Source organism: Rhinatrema bivittatum, chromosome 1, assembly GCF_901001135.1.
Source record: "Rhinatrema bivittatum chromosome 1, aRhiBiv1.1, whole genome shotgun sequence".
Taxonomy (NCBI): Eukaryota; Metazoa; Chordata; class Amphibia; order Gymnophiona; family Rhinatrematidae; genus Rhinatrema; species Rhinatrema bivittatum.
The window spans coordinates 685266584-685285268 of NC_042615.1; the positions used below are offsets into that span (position 1 = coordinate 685266584).

General features: G+C 45.2%; 1 protein-coding gene across 5 annotated transcripts in view; it reads left to right on the forward strand.

Moving 5' to 3' along the window:
* The window catches only part of FCHO2 (FCH domain only 2), a 532544-nt gene that overhangs the window by 309250 nt on the left and 204609 nt on the right, over nucleotides 1–18685 (forward strand). For all 5 annotated transcript variants that reach the window (XM_029574710.1, XM_029574736.1, XM_029574720.1 and 2 more), the window contains 2 exons: nucleotides 6731–6846; nucleotides 8462–8591. In XM_029574710.1, coding sequence (XP_029430570.1) covers nucleotides 6731–6846; nucleotides 8462–8591 — 246 coding nt within the window. The remainder of the gene's footprint in view (nucleotides 1–6730; nucleotides 6847–8461; nucleotides 8592–18685) is intronic.

Consider the following 18685-nt stretch of genomic DNA (forward strand, 5'->3'; position numbering starts at 1 on the left):
CTAGAGCTTTCCTAGGTCCCGTTTCATTCTTTCTATTCCTTGAGGTATGGTCACTTTGTTTCAGATCTTAGTATCATCCGCAAAAACATAAATTTTACCTTCTTAATCTTCTGCAATATCGCTCACAAAGATATTGAATAGAACTAGTCCTAGAACCAGTCCTGGAGGAACTCCACTTGTCACTATTTTTTTTTTTCCAGAATAGGTTCCATTTGTCGTTACTTGCTGACGTCTGTCAGTCAGCCAATTTGTAATCTATTCCACCACATTGGGTCCCACTCCCAGGCTTTTCATTTTATTTATAAGCCTTCCCTGTGTATTATAAAATATGCTTATCTTTACCCGAGAACATACACACAAATACATACAGTACTTTGAACACACATACTTTTCCTACCTATACATGCACTTATATTTTATGAGCGAAAATAAAGTAAGACTTACTCATGTAAATCTTGTTTTATTCGCATAAACTGGTATATTCTAAAACATATACAGATAATTGAAATTAGTTTACCAATTACTCTACCAGTTCACCTAGTCTTTCTCTAGATCAAGACCCTCCTGATTCTTCAATCTGAGCTCCTCCTAGTTCACCTAGATCTCCCATCCAGTCAAATAATACACAATAAACAAGTCTAAAATCAATTATGCTAGATAATTAGCAGGTGTAAAATTATGTGAGTTAAATTGCCAAATGTACGCATGTAAGTACCTTATAAAATTGCAACTTAGATGCGTAACTGTTGTCCCTGCCCTGGAATGCCCCTGGACCACTCCTTTTTTTCCATGCATATATGTGTGCCTAAAACATAAATCACGCATGTACTTTCAACTTTTATAAAATACCAATTATGTTAGTATAGGTTTCTTACGTGCAAATATGTTAATTTATATGCACAACTCTGAAAATTCACCCCTTAGTATTCTGTCTTGAGCAGACTGAAGCCCTGAGAAAGTCTACCGAATTGCTTGTTTATTTTGATCCCAATAGACCTGGAATTGCTGCAGCTAAACACACTGTCTAATTAGATAGCAGGTTGCATCTCTTTCTGTTATGCCTAGGCAAGCTTAACTATGGAGGAGCCATGGCAGCACCTGAGATCAGCCTCCATGGAAGAGATCTCCAATGCTGCGATGTGGCATTCCATCCACAGATTCACATCTCATTACTGTTTAAATAGTGATTCCCAATGAAACAGTAGGTTTGGTCAGTCTGTCCAGAAAGTTGTATTTGAGATTTAAAATCCATCTCAATTCCCATTAGGGCCAATTTTTGTCTTTCGAGGTTGCCTTCCAAAAACAAAGGGTAAAAAAGTCTGTTCCCAACAAAACTGAGTTTGCTCCTTGTGATGTTTAATTTCCCCTTTTGTGTTTGAAGACAATCTGTAGCTAGGGATTCCCATGCGTGAGGACTCTGCATCCTGCTTGAGAAAGCAGATTTGTTTACCTGTAAAAGATGTTCTCCAAGGACAAGATACCGAATTCTCACAAAACGTACCTCCCCTAAGAGCTATATTTTTCAGTATATAGCTAAATATTGATGGGGCCCTGCACAGACACTGTGATGAGGAAAGCTCCATACCTGCCAAGTAAAACATTATAGAGCTTCAAAGTTTTAGCTTTACAGCTCTGACCTCGGACTCCATCTAATGACATCACCCAAGCATGAGGAGTCAGTATCCTGCTGTCCTCAGAAAACATCTGTTACAGGTAAGCAATTATGCTTTCTGGTGACTTCATAATCTATCCCAGCTTTGTTTAAAATGTGTTCCTGAAAAATTTCCACATTCAAATATTGAAAAAAAATCAAATAAAGGGAAAAACATTACATTTTTGTATATTAAGAAATTTATTATAAATAGTAAAATCACTGACTTGTTCATTCAATTTGCTTTCCTGTTTCAGACTTATGTCCTGATTCACTAAGGTTTTTCTCCCCTTTGGTATCTATAGGGATGAAAGCTCAGTGAGGTATTGCTTTAGGTCTTGAAGTAAAATGGTGTGTAGCATTTATTCATTCAACCCATACAAGCAAATGAAGAAAAAATTCAAAATATAAAACAGAAAAATTTCATTGAAATTTTAGCAGCCCATTCCACAGTGGAATTTAAATTTGAAGGTTCCACAGATGATGTTGTATATGTTATTTTTTGTCCTTGCCGGCTTTATGTTGGCAAGACGAAGAGAGTTTTCAGATGATGTATTCTTGAACATAAGTTCTGTCTTAAAACAATGAGGACAGAGTCGCCACTGCATTTATGAACAACACATTTTCATCATTGCAATATTTTATTATTGACCACATTCAACGATTGTGACAAGGCATCTTATTCAGCTGGAGCAGAGATAGATCTTCTGCTTGAAATTGGTGAAACTTTCAGGATTAAAGTCTGCTGTGGAATGGGCTGCTTTTTCTAAATTTATTTTGTTTTCCCATTTGTTTATTTTTTTGATCAAATATTTTTCTGCATCTCAGCTTGTCACTTTTTTGATCATAAAAATTTTTTCTTTGTGGCTGTCTGACAGCACATACTCACAGCAGCCCACTGTGTTCCTGCTTGGCTTCCTGGCATTTTAAAGTACATTTCCAAGTTGAACTATAAAATCTGTGTGTGCTTGGGTGTTTTATTAAATTAAAAGCTCACTGACCCCTAGATTAATCAAAATGCTATAATTTTCACATGGATAATGTCCAGGTTAAGAAAAGGGGGCATGGCTATGATAATTTTAGTGCTTCGCATAGGTAGTGCTTCGCATAGGTAGCTAATGCACCTCGCAATACTTGTACTTCGCTGATTGCAAAGTGCCCAGACAGGCAGAGAGAGACACTCTTTATAAGGCCTTCATAGTAGTCAACTATATCATTATAGGAGGGCCAGCTAGTAACTCAAGGTGATTTTGGTGGTGGTTTAGGGTTTTGGGGCCAGTTTTACATGCAGAGTGAGACGTACAAACATCACAGTACACCTCAGTGAAGATATGACTTGGAGTGAGGAAAACTGGCCCCAAAACCCTACCCACCAAAACCTCACCTCAAGTTACTAGCTGGCCCTCCTATAGTGATATAAATAGTTGACTACTATGTGTGCCACCCCAGAGGTTCTCTCTACTCTCCACTTCCCTCTCTCCCATGCCCAAAAAGGCCCGAATCGGAATTTGCAATATTTATCGCAAATTGCATTACAGCCGTTTCGGGTATATCTCACAGCTTAACCCCTGTAAAAATGGTGTAGTTATTTCCAGCTTTAAAAGTGAGCAATAGTGTACGTTATGCTATTGCACGGAGTGATAATGCCCCTTATTTTCATTAAGCCTGCCCAAACCCCCTCCCCAATCCCACCTCTTTGAATAATTTTGCCAAATTTGCATTTGTGTCTTGTGATGCGATAAAAAATTGCATGCGTTATCAAGGGCATTAATGCCATAATGCACTTTGATGAATGACCATGTGAGAGAGATGCAGTATTTCAGAAAATAATATAAGAACTTTTCAGTGTATTATGAAAATGACTTTGTTTGCTGTACTTGCTTTTTTTATTGTTTATATGTTAGTTTTTACTTGGATTTAGAAATTCACCCTAAAGCAGCTCATGAGAAATGCTGGCCATCATTGGTAGTGGTTTGGCGTTTTTTGCAAAGTGAGCAGCAAGCATAAAGAAAGATAGAAACATAGAAATGACGGCAGAAGAAGACCAAACAGCCCATCCAGTCTGCCCAGCAAGCTTCGCCCTTTTCTTTTTTTTTTATCATACTTATCTGTTACTCTTGGCTCTTAGTAAATTTTGGTTCTATTTCCCTTCCACCTCCACCATTAATGTGGAGAGCAGTGTTGGAACTGCATCTTAAGTGAAATATCTAGCTTAATTAGTTAGGGGTAGTAACCGCCGCAATAAGCAAGCTACACCCATGCTTATTTGTTTACCCAGACTATGTAATTCAGTCCTTGTTGGTTGTTGTCTGTATATAGATCACTTTTTTTCATTCCCCCTGCCGTTGAAGCAGAGAGCTATGCTGTTGAAAGTGAAGTATCAGGCTTATTTGGTTTGGGGTAGTAACCACCGTAACAAGCAAGCTACTCCCCGCTTTTTTGTGAACGCAAATCCTTTTTTCCACATTTCCTCTTGCCGTTGAAGCTTAGAGCAATGTTGGAGTCACATTAACTGTGTGTATGTTTATTGAATAAGGGTATTATCTCCAGGCAGTAGCCGTCATTCCCGCGAGCCACCCACTCTTCATTCACGTCCTCTAGACTTTATGGATCCACAGTGTTTATCCCACGTCCCTTTGAAGTCCTTCACAGTTCTGGTCTTCACCACTTCCTCCAGAAGGGCATTACAGGCATCCACCGCCCTCTCTGTGAAGAAATACTTCCTGACATTGGTTCTGAGCCTTCCTCCCTGGAGCTTCAACTTGTGGCCCCTGGTTCTGCTGATTTTTTTCCGACAGAAAAGGTTTGTCATTGTCTTTGGATCATTAAAACCTTTCAAGTATCTGAAAGTCTGTATCATATCACCTCTGCTCCTCCTTTCCTCCAGGGTGTACATATTTAGATTCTTCAATCTCTCTTCATAAGGTATTCGATGAAGACCATCCACCTTTTTGGTCACCCTTCTCTAGACCGCCTCCATCTTGTCTCTATCTCTTTGTAGATACGGTCTCCAGAACTGAACACAGTACTCCAGGTGAGGCCTCACCAAGGACCTGTACAAGGGGATAATTACTTCCCTTTTCTTTCTCAATATTCCTCTCTCTATGCAGCCCAGCATTCCTCTGGCTTTAGCTATCGCCTTGTCACATTGTTTCGCCGACTTCAGATCATTAGACACTATCACCCCAAGGTCTCTCTCCTGCTCCGTGCACATCAGCCTCCCCCCCCCCCCCCCCCCCCCCCCATCGAATACAGTTCATTCGGATTTCCACTCCCCATATGCATGACTCTGCACTTCTTGGCATTGAATCTCAGCTGCCATATCTTCGACCACTCTTCCAGCTTCCTTAAGTCCCGTCTCATTCTCTCCACTCCTTCCAGCGTGTCCACTCTGTTGCAGATCTTAGTGTCATCCGCAAAAAAGACAAACCTTACCTTCTATCCCATCCGTAATGTCACTCCCAAAGATATTGAACAGGACCGGTCCCAACACCGATCCTTGCGGTACAATGCTTAAAACCGCTCTCTCTTCAGAGAGAGTTCCATTTATCATCACATATTGTCTTCTGTTCCGTCAACCAGTTTGCAATCCAGGCCACCACCTCGGCACTCACTCCTAAGCTTCTCATTTTATTCACCAGTCTCCTGTGCGGGACCGTATCGAAATCTTTGCTGAAATCCAAGTAGATGATATTGAGTGCTCTTCCTTGATCCAATTCCTTGGTTACCTAATCAAAAAAGTCAATCAGATTTGTCTGACAGGATCTTCCCCTGGTGAATCCATGCTGCCTCTGGTCCAGCAATTCTCCCGACTGTAGATATTTCACTATTCTCTCTTTCAACAGTGACTCCATTACTTTTCCCACCACCGAAGTGAGGCTAACCCGTCTGTAGTTACCAGCCTCTTCTCTGTTCCCACTCTTGTGAAGCGGGACCACCACCGCTCTTCTCCAATCACTCGGCACCACTCCCGTTTCTAGGGATCTATTGAACAGGTCACACAGCGGACCCACCAACACATCTCTGAGCTCCCTCAGTATCCTGGGATGAAGTTCATCAGGCCCCATGGCTTTGTCCACTTTCAGTTTCTCCAGCTCTTCCCATACATTTTCTACTGTAAATAGAGTTACATCTACTCCACTCCCCTCCAGTTTCTTGTTAACTAGCGACGGTCCTTCTCCAGGGTCCTCTTTAGTGAACACAGAACTGAAGTATTCATTTAATATTTCTGCCATTTCTTCTTCTCTCTCCACACATTGATCATTTCTACCTTTCAATTTCACTATACCACTTTTCTCTTTTCACTGATGTATCTGAAAAATGTTTTGTCACCTCTCTTTATCTCCTTGGCAATCCTCTCTTCCGTTTGACTTTTTGCTGTTTTGATTAATTTCTTCGTCTCCCTCAGTTGTACTAGATATTCTTCTTTGTGCTCTGGGATCTTTTATATTTCTTGAATGCTGTTCTTTTAGCCTTTTTGTCAGCCATCTCCTTTGAGAACCAGATAGGTTTCATTTTTCTTTTGCTTTTCTTTAATTTTCTAACATATAGATTAGTTGCCTTGGTAATTGCTCCTTTTAGATTGGTCCACTGTTGATCCACATCTCTCTCGTTCTCCCAGCCTTTTAGTTCATCCTCCAGGTACTTCCCCTTTTCCCTTTCCCTTCTTTCTAATAAGCTACAGGATTTTTTAAATTAATAATGAAAAAAGAAAAAAAAATAGACACATAAGAACAAATTAAAAAAAACCCCAATGTGGTTTGGTTGGAGGTTTTAGACCTGTTTTTACAAATGAGCATATGCCTTCTCTGGTTAATTGCTGAACAGGTAGGCATCAATATATTTCTGAACTTATTTAATCAAAACACTCTTAAGAGCATGTTTATTAGAACAGTTATATCTCATGAATGCACTGCTACAGCCTTATTAAATCCATCTTTCCTGTTGTACTCCTTAGTATACAAATTTTACATTAACTTCTTGAAGTTGTGTTTAAAGAGTAAAACATAAGACTTCTGCCAAACACTTTGCATGTTAATATTATGATTTTTGATAATACTCTTTTTTTTTTCTCAACAGTATCTCCTCCTGCTAGACCCACAACTCCTCTATCTGTGGGAACTATTGTACCCCCTCCAAGGCCTACTTCCAGACCAAAGCTTCCATCAGCAAAACTCAGTGGGATTAATGAAATAGTATGCATTTTGTTATAATTTCTTGCATTTATTTTTTAAATTAGAATTGACAAACACGTTTATTTTGTTTTTCAAAGATCAAAATGTTTTATATCAATTTAAAGTTGCACTGTTAAGACATTGGATTGTTATATATAATTGTCCAATAGTGTGCTCTATTTCTATTTAATCATTAAAAACACTTCAGTATTTTTCTCATATAAATCAATAAATTCTTTGTCAGGCTCTTGCCATACAAGTGCCCTTTAAACAGCAATGTTAGGATTTTGAAAAGTGCAGAAAGTGAAACTGTTATGCTTACTAGGACTTTTTCTTTATAGTGTTTAATAAGATCCTCTCAGTAATTGTCTCTTTTTTTTTTTTTTCACGAGAAATGCTGGCCATTGTTGGTTGTGGTTTGGCAGTTTTTTGCAAAGCAAGCATAAAGAACAAAAGGCTTCTTTCTAATAAGCTACAGGATTATTTAAATTAATAATGAAAAAAGAAAAAAATCTCCTATGGCAGGTAGACTGTCTAGATTCAGAACCAACAGCACTAATATTTTTGCACCATCACTTGGTAGTTAAAAATGTTTGCTATAGCATGCAAACCAAGAAGTAAGGAATCTCAAATTATTTTTCCCAGGGTATGTTGGACTGGAAGGGTGCCATAGTAGCATATTTCTATTAATTTAATTTTCTCAACAGTCTCTTAATTCTCTTGTATGCCTGTGTGTTTTCATTTGACCAGCTAGAATGCTGTTAGGGTATTTCAACAGAAAATGCATGTCATCTTAAGGGGCCGATGCAATACAGTGCGCTCAGCCGAGCACACTGTTTAACCCGCACTCCGACGTGGGTTAAAAAGGCACTAATCCACCCCCTAATGCAATAGAGGGATTATCGCCTATTTAACCTGCATCGGTCGCGGAGTGAATGTAGTAGCGCTCAACACATGCAAATGCATGTGAATGAGCCTATTACTCATTCATTCCGCATGCAAAAAAATAAATGTGCGTCTCAGACGCACATTTATCACTCAGCTATTAACGCCTGTCTGGAGCAGGCGTTAAAAGCTGAGCGCAGGTAAAAGAAGTACAGAAAAAACTGCAGATTAAAAAAAATCACTTGACTTTTAAAAACAAAAATTGTTTTTGTTCTTTTTTTTTTTTTTTTTAAGTAAAAAATAAAAAAAACCCAAAAACTCAGCAGATCGCCGAGTTATGAAGACCGACGCCGGTAAACTTGGCATCGGTTTTCATAACTGGCCGTCTGCCAGTAATGAAAATGGCCGCCGATAAACTCAACTGAGTTTACCGGCGTTGGTCTTCATAACCGGCAGCTGCAGCGGGGTCGCGTTAGCAAGGAGGCGCTAAGGTCAAGCAAGCGACCCTAGAGCCTCCTTGCTAGTGCGACCCCCTAATTTGAGTATTGCATGGCGCCCGCTTGCAGGTGCCATGCGCGCGTTAGGAAAGCGGGTGCTGAGCTTTCAGCGCCTGCTCTCCACGCTTTATATTACATTGGCCCCTAGGAGGGGGAGATAGTTTTAAGAAAGCATTGTATTTTGTATTATATATTTTTTTGGAATTACTGTGCATTTCTTATTTGCTAATATTTGTCTAATATTTTGTTTTAAGCCTAGGCCATTCAGCCCACCGTTAACATCTAATACGAGTGCACACTCTACAGCTCCCTTGGTACGTGCAGAGAGTAACTCCTCTGTATCATCATCTGCTTCTCAAAGTGCAGCAAATACACCCACTGTGGGTAAGTAATAGCAAACTGGTTCATGATTTTTATGACTTCCCCCTTCTGTTGAAGTCAGTTTTGTTCTTGAATGTCTTTGTATCACTTTCTAATTTTATAGCATATATCGATTTCAGTCTAATCTGAGATTTCCTTTCCTGTACAGTTCTGTAACATGTCTTTTCTCTTCTTTTAATGTGATATTTAGTTGGTGAAAATTTTCCAGCAAGTAATGAGTGCCATATCAATCAGTGAGCTCAATACAGTAAAGTGGGGCCGCGGTTACCCTGCTCCTAACCCGCTTTCTACTCACATTTCGGCCGCGTTAGTCCAACCCGCGATACACTATCCCCTTTAACCCATTCTTACCGCCTCTTTAAATCCCCGGGTAACCCCTTGCGCCCGCGGCATGTATATCAGATGTAAACGATCAAATTAGCTATTCCCTCCCATACAGTAACGCGTGCCCTGACTATCACTATTTTACCCTGCCGTTTTGCCGCACGTTTAACCTGCTAACTTACTGCCTATCCTTACCCCTGCGTTAGAGGCAGGGGTAATGGTAGATGGCAAACTTTCCCCCAAAAGAAACCGAAAATCCCCTCCTCCCGAAGCGGCTCGACATGTGGCAACTTACCTTTTGTTACTTTTCAGCCCCTTCCCTTCTCTGCTGCCCTCCGGAGGGGGCAGCCGGCGGCGAAAGCGGCTCGCAGCGGTGTGTCCCCCCCGCGCAGGTCCCGGTTCTCCTGGCTCGGCAACAGCTACGGCTCCATCGGCCCGTCGATTTGGGCGCTCCAGCCTAACCTCTACACAGCTCCCAGACTTTGGCAAAAGATGGCACCCAACTTGCCGCCCAAATAGCCGGAGCGCCCGTCTATTTGGGCGCTCCGGCCAATGAAAGCGCATAGACGGGCACGCGTGACGCACGCCGTGAGGTCACGCGTGCCCGTCTATGTGCTTTCATTGGCTGGTGCGCCCAAATTGACGGGCGCTCCGGCCAATGAAAGCACGCCCGTCTATGTGCGTTTGGAGGGTATGTGTAGGGGAGGAAATGAACTGCGGGTCTGAAGTACGTTTGGATGATGGAGGTTGAATCGCAGGTGATGGTAGTGTTCGGCGTACTTTTGATAATGGGGACAGTGAGAATTGTTAGATTGGGGTACACTGGGCAGATTTCTAGGTGCTGTGTAGGGGGGGAGGGCTAGTAAGGTGGGTTTCCAGACTCGTGCTAGATAAATTTTATGGACGCTGTAAGGGGAGGGGAGGCAAGTTGGGTGCCATCTTTTGGCAAAGTCTGGCTGTATTAAGCGCCTATACAGTAAAATGGGTTGCGCGGGCCTAACGCTTCGCCTAACTCTTTGCAGACGCGGCTTGCATTTGCAAGCAATTTAAATAGAGTATCGAGCGGTATGTGATCAGAACAGTGTGTGGGGGAAACGAGGGTGCGCCGGGCACTGCCGCACTCTTTGTAACGCGGCCTTACTGTATCGATCTGAGTGATAGTTAAGCGATTATATACAATTTATTCGATATGCAAAATATTTTTTGTTCATTTTAGAAAATTCTGCAGTAGTTCTCATCTCCAGCTAGCAAGATGTTTGATTCATCAAAACTGGGTTTATTGACCATATCACTATTTATAGTTTCCCAGCTCTGTCATTGTCAGTCATTACTAATGATAGCCTGTGCTCATGCATGGACAGCAGTATACACATGCGCAAGCTAATGTGCATGCCCCTATGGCTCCAGCGGCCACGGGGACTGAAAGGAGGCTCCTTCATGGTCAGAAGAAGGTGGGGATACAGTGGCATAGGACATGCTAGCCGGAGGGACACAGTGGCAGCAGCAGGAGGGAGAAACAGCAGTGCAGTTGGGCTGGAGGCCTGTATGCTATGGTCAGGTGGTAGTAGGGGCAACTACTAATTCTACGAAAATATTTTGTGATTGTCAGTTAGTTTTCTGATAATCAGTGTACAAAAATTAACTGCCTCTCATTTTACAGAAAATAACCCATGATCTAGAGGAAAACTAAATTCTTGATTTCTATAAACAAACATCTGTTACATATTGTCTTCTTCAAATCATATTTATATCAGGAATATACAGCAGATTAAAAAAAATCGCTTGACTTTTAAAAACAAAAATTGTTTTTGTTCTTGAATGAATGAATTACACAAAAAGTAGTTCTAGAGAATTATTGTGTCTTATCTTAAATGAGTTTTTTTTGGCTATTATGGGTAACAGAAGAATTGTCATACTGGGTCAGACTGAGGGTCCATCAAGCCCAGTTTTCTTTTTCCAACAATGACCACTCCAGATCACAAATACCTAGCAAGATCCCAAATAGTAAATAAACGTAGAGCTATTACACAGTGATTTCAGTTCTGTTTCATTTTTTTCTTGATTTAATTAAAGGAATGCTGATAATCGATAGTTAACTTGCTGATATGGCTTTTACTACCCTTAATCACTAAGCTTTATACTTTTGATGCTTCCACAGCAAGGGTTAAGGGAAATTAGATTCAAACAACATCCGAGGGCCCTGACTTTTATGGTCTGGGAAACTGATAAGCATGAGGGTAACCTGCACAGTGCAGCAGATTCTGGCATAAGCTTGCTAGGCAGACTGAGTGGGTCATTTGGTCTTTTTCTGCCATCATTTCTATGTTTCTATATGTTTCTATGTTACCGACTGGAGGAGGCATGGTTTGGGGAGAGTGTGTTGTGAACAGTTCTTTCAGGTTCCCTTCCCAGTTTAGGGGAGCTTGGGTACATCCCACTCGTCTGGACTTATCTGGGGTATGAACAGGAAAGGAAAATTGGTATTTACCTGTTGACTTTTGTTCCTGAAATGCTGCAGATCAGTCCAGAATCCCGCCCTTTTTGGTTTGAAAACACCAATATTTCTTTTGTGTTATATTGTGCAGAATTTGCTGTTGAAGGTTTTCAATTTCCTTTCAGGCCGATTCAGTAAAGTCCGCGGGAGAGCGGGCGAACACCTGCTCTCCCGGCGCGCGCACAGGCCACTCGCCTGTGTACGCAATACAGTATTTAAATGAGGCACGGTGGTGGAAACGGGCAAAAGGAGGCGCTAGGGACACTTGTGCGTCCCTAGCGCCTCCTTTTTGACAGGAGCGGCGGCTGTCAGCGTGTTTGACAGCCGAAACTCAATTTTGCTGGCGTCTGTTCTCAAGCCCGCTGACAGCCACGGGCTCGGAAACTGGACACCGGCAAAATTGAGCGTCCGGTTTTCGACCCGACAGCTGCCAGCCAATTTCAATGTTTTTTTTGCTTTTACTTTTTTTTTACTCTTCGGGACCTCTGACTTAATATCGCCATGATATTAAGATTGGACTGCACAACCACGCTGTCCAATCTAGCCAGCTCTATCCGAGGTCGACAAACAGCTTAGCTCGTCAACTACTCACCTGACCCTCGCACCGTCTATTTTCTCTCCCTACCCCATCTGACCCTCGCCTATTCCTTACCCCCCACCCACTCTAGGTTTCCTCCCCTTCTTCCCCCTCCATCTATTACTTAACCCTGCTAATTATCCTTATTGCTTTATTTAACCTAATTGTTAAAATCAACTTGTACATTTGTATATATTTCTCGTATTATCATCTCCTGCCCTTGTTAACCCCTACCTGTTAAGGTTATTATTGTAAAGCCTGTTGCTAAGTTATGTTACATTGTGAACCGAGGTGATGTTTTGCAAACGTGCCTCGGTATATAAGAAACCCCTAAATAAATAAATAAATACTCACGTTACTCGGCCACATTTATTTTATTTATTATTTTTTTATATACCGACATTTGATTTGATATCACATCGGTTTACATTAGGGATGTGAATCGTTTTTTAACGATTTAAAATATCGTCCGATATATTTTAAATCGTCAAAAATCGTTAGAGGCGATATTTAATAGGAATTCCCCCGATTTATCGTCAAAAATCGTAAATCGGGGGAAGGGGGAGGGGAAGGGGGAGGGCGGGAAAACCGGCACACTAAAACATCCCTAAAACCCACCCCGACCCTTTAAAATAAATCCCCCACCTCCCGAACCCCCCCCCCCAAATGTCTTAAATTACCTGGGGTCCAGTGGGGGGGTCCCGTTGTGATCTTCCACTCTCGGGCCACGGGTGCGTTGATAGAAATGGCGCCGGCGCTACCTTTGCCCTGTCATATGACAGGGCAAAATGGCAAAATGGCGCCGGCCGTGCGGCAACACGATTCGAGTGCAGGAGGTCGTTCCCGGACCCCCGCTGGACCCCCAGGGACTTTTGGCCAGCTTGGGGGGGGCCTCCTGACCCCCACAAGACTTGCCAAAAGTCCAGCGGGGGTCCGGGAACGACCTCCTGCACTCGAATCGTGTTGCCGTACGGCCGGCGCCATTTTGCAAAATGGCGCCGGCCATATGGCCATTTTGCAATACGGCAACACGATTCGAGTGCAGGAGGTCGTTCCCGGACCCCCGCTGGACTTTTGGCAAGTCTTGTGGGGGTCAGGAGGCCCCCCCAAGCTGGCCAAAAGTCCGTGGGGGTCCGGGAGCAATCTCCTACGCTCGTGACGTCGGGGGACAGGAAGCAAAATGGCGCCGGCGCTACCTTTGCCCTGTCATATGACAGGGCAAAGGTAGCGCCGGCGCCATTTCTATCAACGCACCCGTGGCCCGAGAGTGGAAGATCACAACGGGACCCCCCCCACTGGACCCCAGGTAATTTAAGACATTTGGGGGGGTTCGGGAGGGTGGGGGATTTATTTTAAAGGGTCGGGGTGGGTTTTAGGGATGTTTTAGTGTGCCGGTTTTCCCGCCCTCCCCCGATTTACGATTTACACGATATTTAAAAAAACAAAACCGCGACGATCCGATTCCCTCCCCCCCCAGCCGAAATCGATCGTTAAGACGATCGATCACACGATTCACATCTCTAGTTTACATTCAGGTACTGTAGGTATTTCTCTTTCTCACAGGACAAGCAGGATGGTAGTCCTCACATATGGGTGACATCATCAGGACGGAGCCCAATCATGAAAAACCTCTGTCAAAGTTTCCAGAACTTTGACTGGCCCCTACTGGGCATGCCCAGCATGGCACTAACTCTGCAGCCAGCAGGGGTCCCCCTTCAGTCTTCTTTTTTCCACGCAGCAGTAGCCTCTAACTTTTCTCAGGCCCGCGGTACTCCGGTAAGTTTTTCACCATTTTTCGTCGATTACCGTCGAGTTGGCCCTCGCGGCCTACTCGATTTTTCTATTGCCATGGCGTCGGGTTTTCGTCGGTGCCCGGACTGTACTCGCACCATGTCTATCACAGACCCTCATGGAGTCTGTGTAAATTGTTTAGGCCGTGAGCATGATGTCCTGACTTGCACCAAATGTGCCCTCATGACGCCAAAAGGTCACAAAGCCAGAATGGAGAAGATGGGACTCCTTTTCCGTGCTCACACCCCGACGCCGTCCATCACACTGACGTCACCGGAACCGGCACCGTCGAAGTCGCCCCAGCATCGACCACCGTCCGGTGACCGCCCACCATCGACGTCTTCACGGCCATCGACTCCCATTTCTCCCCCTCAAGATCGAGGGGATCGTAGGGAGAAACCTCGCCATTGGCATCGTAGGTCTCGGACCGTCGAGGGAGCGAAATCATCGACCTCGCCACTGTCCGAGCCACCATCGAAGAAGCCCCGTCCAGGAACGGCACAGACCATTCCTGTGACCGGGACATCGAGGCCACCCTCACCCGATCGGGATTTGGGAGTCGCGATTCCGCCTGTAAAGGTGGTCCCTCCGACTGTGCCTCAGCCTCTCTCTTCCGTCATGGAGCCAGGGCTGCTTGCCCCAGGTCTCCGGGAAGAACTGGATCGGCTGGTCCAGGAGGCCATCGACAAGGCGATGCAACGACTCCAGGTTCCTCCAACACCGGCACCGAGAGTGGAACCGGTCACCGACCTGATTCCAGCAGCGCTAGCACCACTGCTATCCCGGATGGAGGCGCTCATGACCGCCCTTCAACCGGTGATTCCCGGGTCTCCGATGGCTTTGGTGCGCTCCCCGTTGACAGCTTCATCGGGAGGAGAAACACCGTTCCGCATTCCTCCTTCGGGGGTATTGCCTCAGCCATCGATGCCATGTCGTCCCTCGCCACCGATTCATTCATCGGGGGCGATACGCACATCGGCGCCATCGATGCTTTCGATGCCGGCACCGATACCCCCCAGGGCGTCCACGGTGCCCCCGGTGATTCCTTCGATTTTCTCGGAGCCTCAGCCGAGCCCTTCGGGTATCCAACTCCCTTCTCGTCCTACAGGTCAGCCTGCTGATCCTTATGACACTTGGAGTGATGATACTTCCACAGACACCGATGACTTACCTTCACCTCCCTCTCCTACTGAAAGTAGAAAGCGTTCTCCTCCAGAGGACCTTTCTTTCATTAATTTTGTGAAGGAAATGTTGGAATTGGTCCCTTTTCAGCTTCAGACGGAGCAGGATGATAGGCACCAGATAATGGAGCTTCTCCAGTTCCTGGATGCCCCTAAAGTGATCACTTCTATTCCCATTCATCAAGTTCTTCTTGACCTCCTCAAAAAGAACTGGGAAAACCCTGGATCCATTGCCCCAGTACACAGAAAGGCTGACGCTACCTATCTAGTACAGTCAGCCCCTGTCTTTCAAAAATCTCAGCTCGACCACCACTCAGTTGTGGTAGAATTGGCTCAAAAGAAAGCAAAATGGACGAAGCCTCACTCCTCTACCCCTCCTGTTAAGGAACACAAGTTCCTAGACAATATTGGTTGACGAGTGTTCCAAGGGGCCATGCTCATCTCCAGAATTGCTTCTTACCAGCTGTACATGACCCAATACAACAGGGTCATTTTCAAGCAAATACAGGACTTCTCTAAAACCCTGCCTGACCAATTCCAAGAACATCTTCAAATCCTTGTCAACAAGGGGTTTGAGGCAGGAAAGCATGAGATAAGAACAGCTTACGATATCTTCGACTCCTCCACTAGAGTGTCTGCAACTGCCATTTCGGCAAGACGCTAGGCCTGGCTCACGTCTTCTGACCTTCGCCCAGAAGTACAAGACAGGCTCTCTGAGCTGCCCTGTATAGGAGATAATCTGTTTGGTGAACAGATTCAGCAAATAGTGGCTGAATTAAAGAACCATCATGAGACCCTCAAACAGCTCTCATCGATACCTTCTGACTTCCCCTCTAGACAGCCCTTCAAGGAGGACTATAAGAAGTCATTCTTCCGTCCAAGGAAGTACTATCCTCCACCACCAAGGTCCCCGAATTACGAGGCCTTATCAAAAACCTCAGCCTCGCCAACCTCGGAAGCAAAAGCCACAAGCAGCTCCCCAGCCGGGGCCTGCTTCAGGGTTTTGACTTTCCCTTGGAGAGCAGCAGCCTGATTCTCTGCCAAGCATACCAGTGGGAGGTCCATTGTGCCACTTTCACGGCATGTGGCAATCAATCACAACCGACCAATGGGTGCTAGCAATCATTGCTCAGGGTTACCACCTAAACTTTCTTGCTCTTCCACTGGACTCACCACCTCTACAAGCGTGGAGAGTAACCGATCACTCTCTCATCCTGGAGCAGGAAGTTTCCCTTCTTCTCCAGTTAAGAGCAATAGAACCCGTCCCACTTTCGCAACAAGGCCTAGGGTTCTATTCCCGGTACTTTTTGATCCCCAAAAAATCCGGGGGGCTTCGTCCAATTCTGGACCTACGTACCCTCAACAAGTACCTCCAGCAGGAAAAGTTCAAGATGGTAACCTTGGGCTCGCTTCTACCTCTTCTATAAAGAGGAGACTGGCTCTGCTCTCTGGACCTCCAGGACGCATACACCCACATTGCGATATCTCCAGTTCATCGCAAGTACCTCAGGTTTTTAGTAGGCCCAAAGCACTATCAATACCGAGTGCTTCCATTCGGCCTAGCATCAGCACCACGAGTCTTTACCAAATGTCTCGTAGTTGTCGCAGCTTTTCTCAGGAAAGAAGGTGTTCACATCTACCTCTATCTAGACTACTTGTTAATCAGGGCCCCAACCCAGCAAGCCGCTCGATCGTCCCTGGATTTGACCCTACACACTCTAATTTCTCTAGGATTTCTCGTCAATTACGAAAAATCCTATTTAGTCCCATCTCAAACCTTGTTGTTCATTGGGGCAGACTTGGACACCTTGCAGGCAAAAGCCTTTCTACATCAACAACGAGTGCAAACCCTCGTGTTCCTCGCTCACCAGTTGCAGTCTCAGTATACAGCAACAGCTCGGCAATTCCTTGTCCTTCTCGGACACATGGCATCCTCAGTCCATGTCACACCAATGGCCTGCCTGGCCATGAGGCTCATGCATTGGACTCTGAGGTCACAATGGATTCAAGCTACTCAGCCTCTGTCGACCATTGTCCATATCACCGACGCACTCCGTCTGTCTCTCACCTGGTGGAAAGATCAGAACAATCTCCTCCAGGGACTGCCTTTTCAACTACCAGATCCTCAACTCATTCTCACCACCGATGCTTCCTACCTCGGGTGGGGAGCCCATGTGAACGATCTACAGACACAAGGGTCTTGGTCTCCAGAGGAAGCCAAACACCAGATAAATTTCCTGGAGCTTCGAGCAGTGCGATATGCTCTCAGAGCTTTTCAGGATTGCCTATCAAATCACGTCATCCTGATTCAGACGGACAACCAGGTGGCCATGTGGTACATCAACAAACAGGGAGGCACAGGCTCCTTCCTTCTGTGTCAGGAAGCTGCGCAGATTTGGGCGGAAGCGCTCTCCCACTCGATGTACCTCAGGGCCACCTATTTGCCGGGAGTGCACAAAGTCTTGGCAGACAAACTGAGTCGTGTCTTCCAACCGCACGAGGGGTCTCTCAACCCCTCGGTAGCGACCTTCCTCTTCCAGCAATGGGGTTATCCCCAAATTGACCTCTTTGCGTCCCCTCAAAACCACAAAGTGGACAATTACTGCTCCCTCATTCGCAGCAAACACTCTCAGCCCAGAGATGCATTCTCCCTCTCGTGGGCAACCGGTCTGCTTTATGCATTCCCTCTACTTCCTCTTCTCTCGAAGACTCTCGTGAAGTTCCGTCAGGACAAGGGAACCATGATCCTGATAGCACCTCACTGGCCACACCAAGTGTGGTTTCCCATACTCCAGGATCTCTCCATCCGCAAGCACATTCCCTTGGGAACAGACCCGCATCTGATCACTCAGAACGACGGATGTCTACGCCATCCCAATCTTCAGGCCTTGTCCCTGACAGCATGGATGTTGAAAGGTTAATCCTTCAACCACTTAACCTTTCAGATTCAGTTTCTCGTGTCCTGATTGCTTCACGGAAGCCTTCCACAAGAAAGTCTTATTCCTATAAATGGAAAAGGTATACATCATGGTGTCCTTCGCAATCCCTTGATTACTTTTCCTGTCCAATCCCAAGGGTTTTGGACTATCTCTGGCATTTATCGGAATCAGGTCTAAAGACCTCTTCCATCAGAATGCATGTCAGTGCGGTAGCCGCCTTCCATAAAGGTGTCGGGGATGTCCCTATATCAGTACAACCCCTCGTAACACGTTTTCTGAAAGGCTTGCTCCATATCAAGCCACCTTTACGTCCTCTGGCCCCTTCTTGGGACCTTAATCTGATTCTCTGGGCAGCTCATGAAACCACCATTCGAACCTCTTCACTCCTGTGACCTAAAATATCTCACATGGAAAGTGATTTTCCTTTTGGCTATCACTTCAGCTCGCAGGGTTAGTGAGTTACAGGCCCTAGTTAACTATCGCCTTACACTAAACTCCTGCAGGACCGGGCGGTACTCCGCACTCACCCTCGGGCGGATTTTAAATGCCCTGCTCGCGTAAATCCGCCCGGATTTACGCGAGCAGGGCATTTAACCCTGCCGGCACGCGCAGAGGGCATTTAACCTCTGCCGGCACGCGCAGAGCCCCGGGACGCGCGTAAGTCCCGGGTTTTTTTTAAGGGGGCTTGTCGGGGCGGGACCGGGGGCGTGGTCAAGGCCTCCGGACTAGCCCCCGGGTCGGATGACGGCGCCAGCAGTCCGTTGGCGTGCGTAGATTTACGTCTGCTTCTA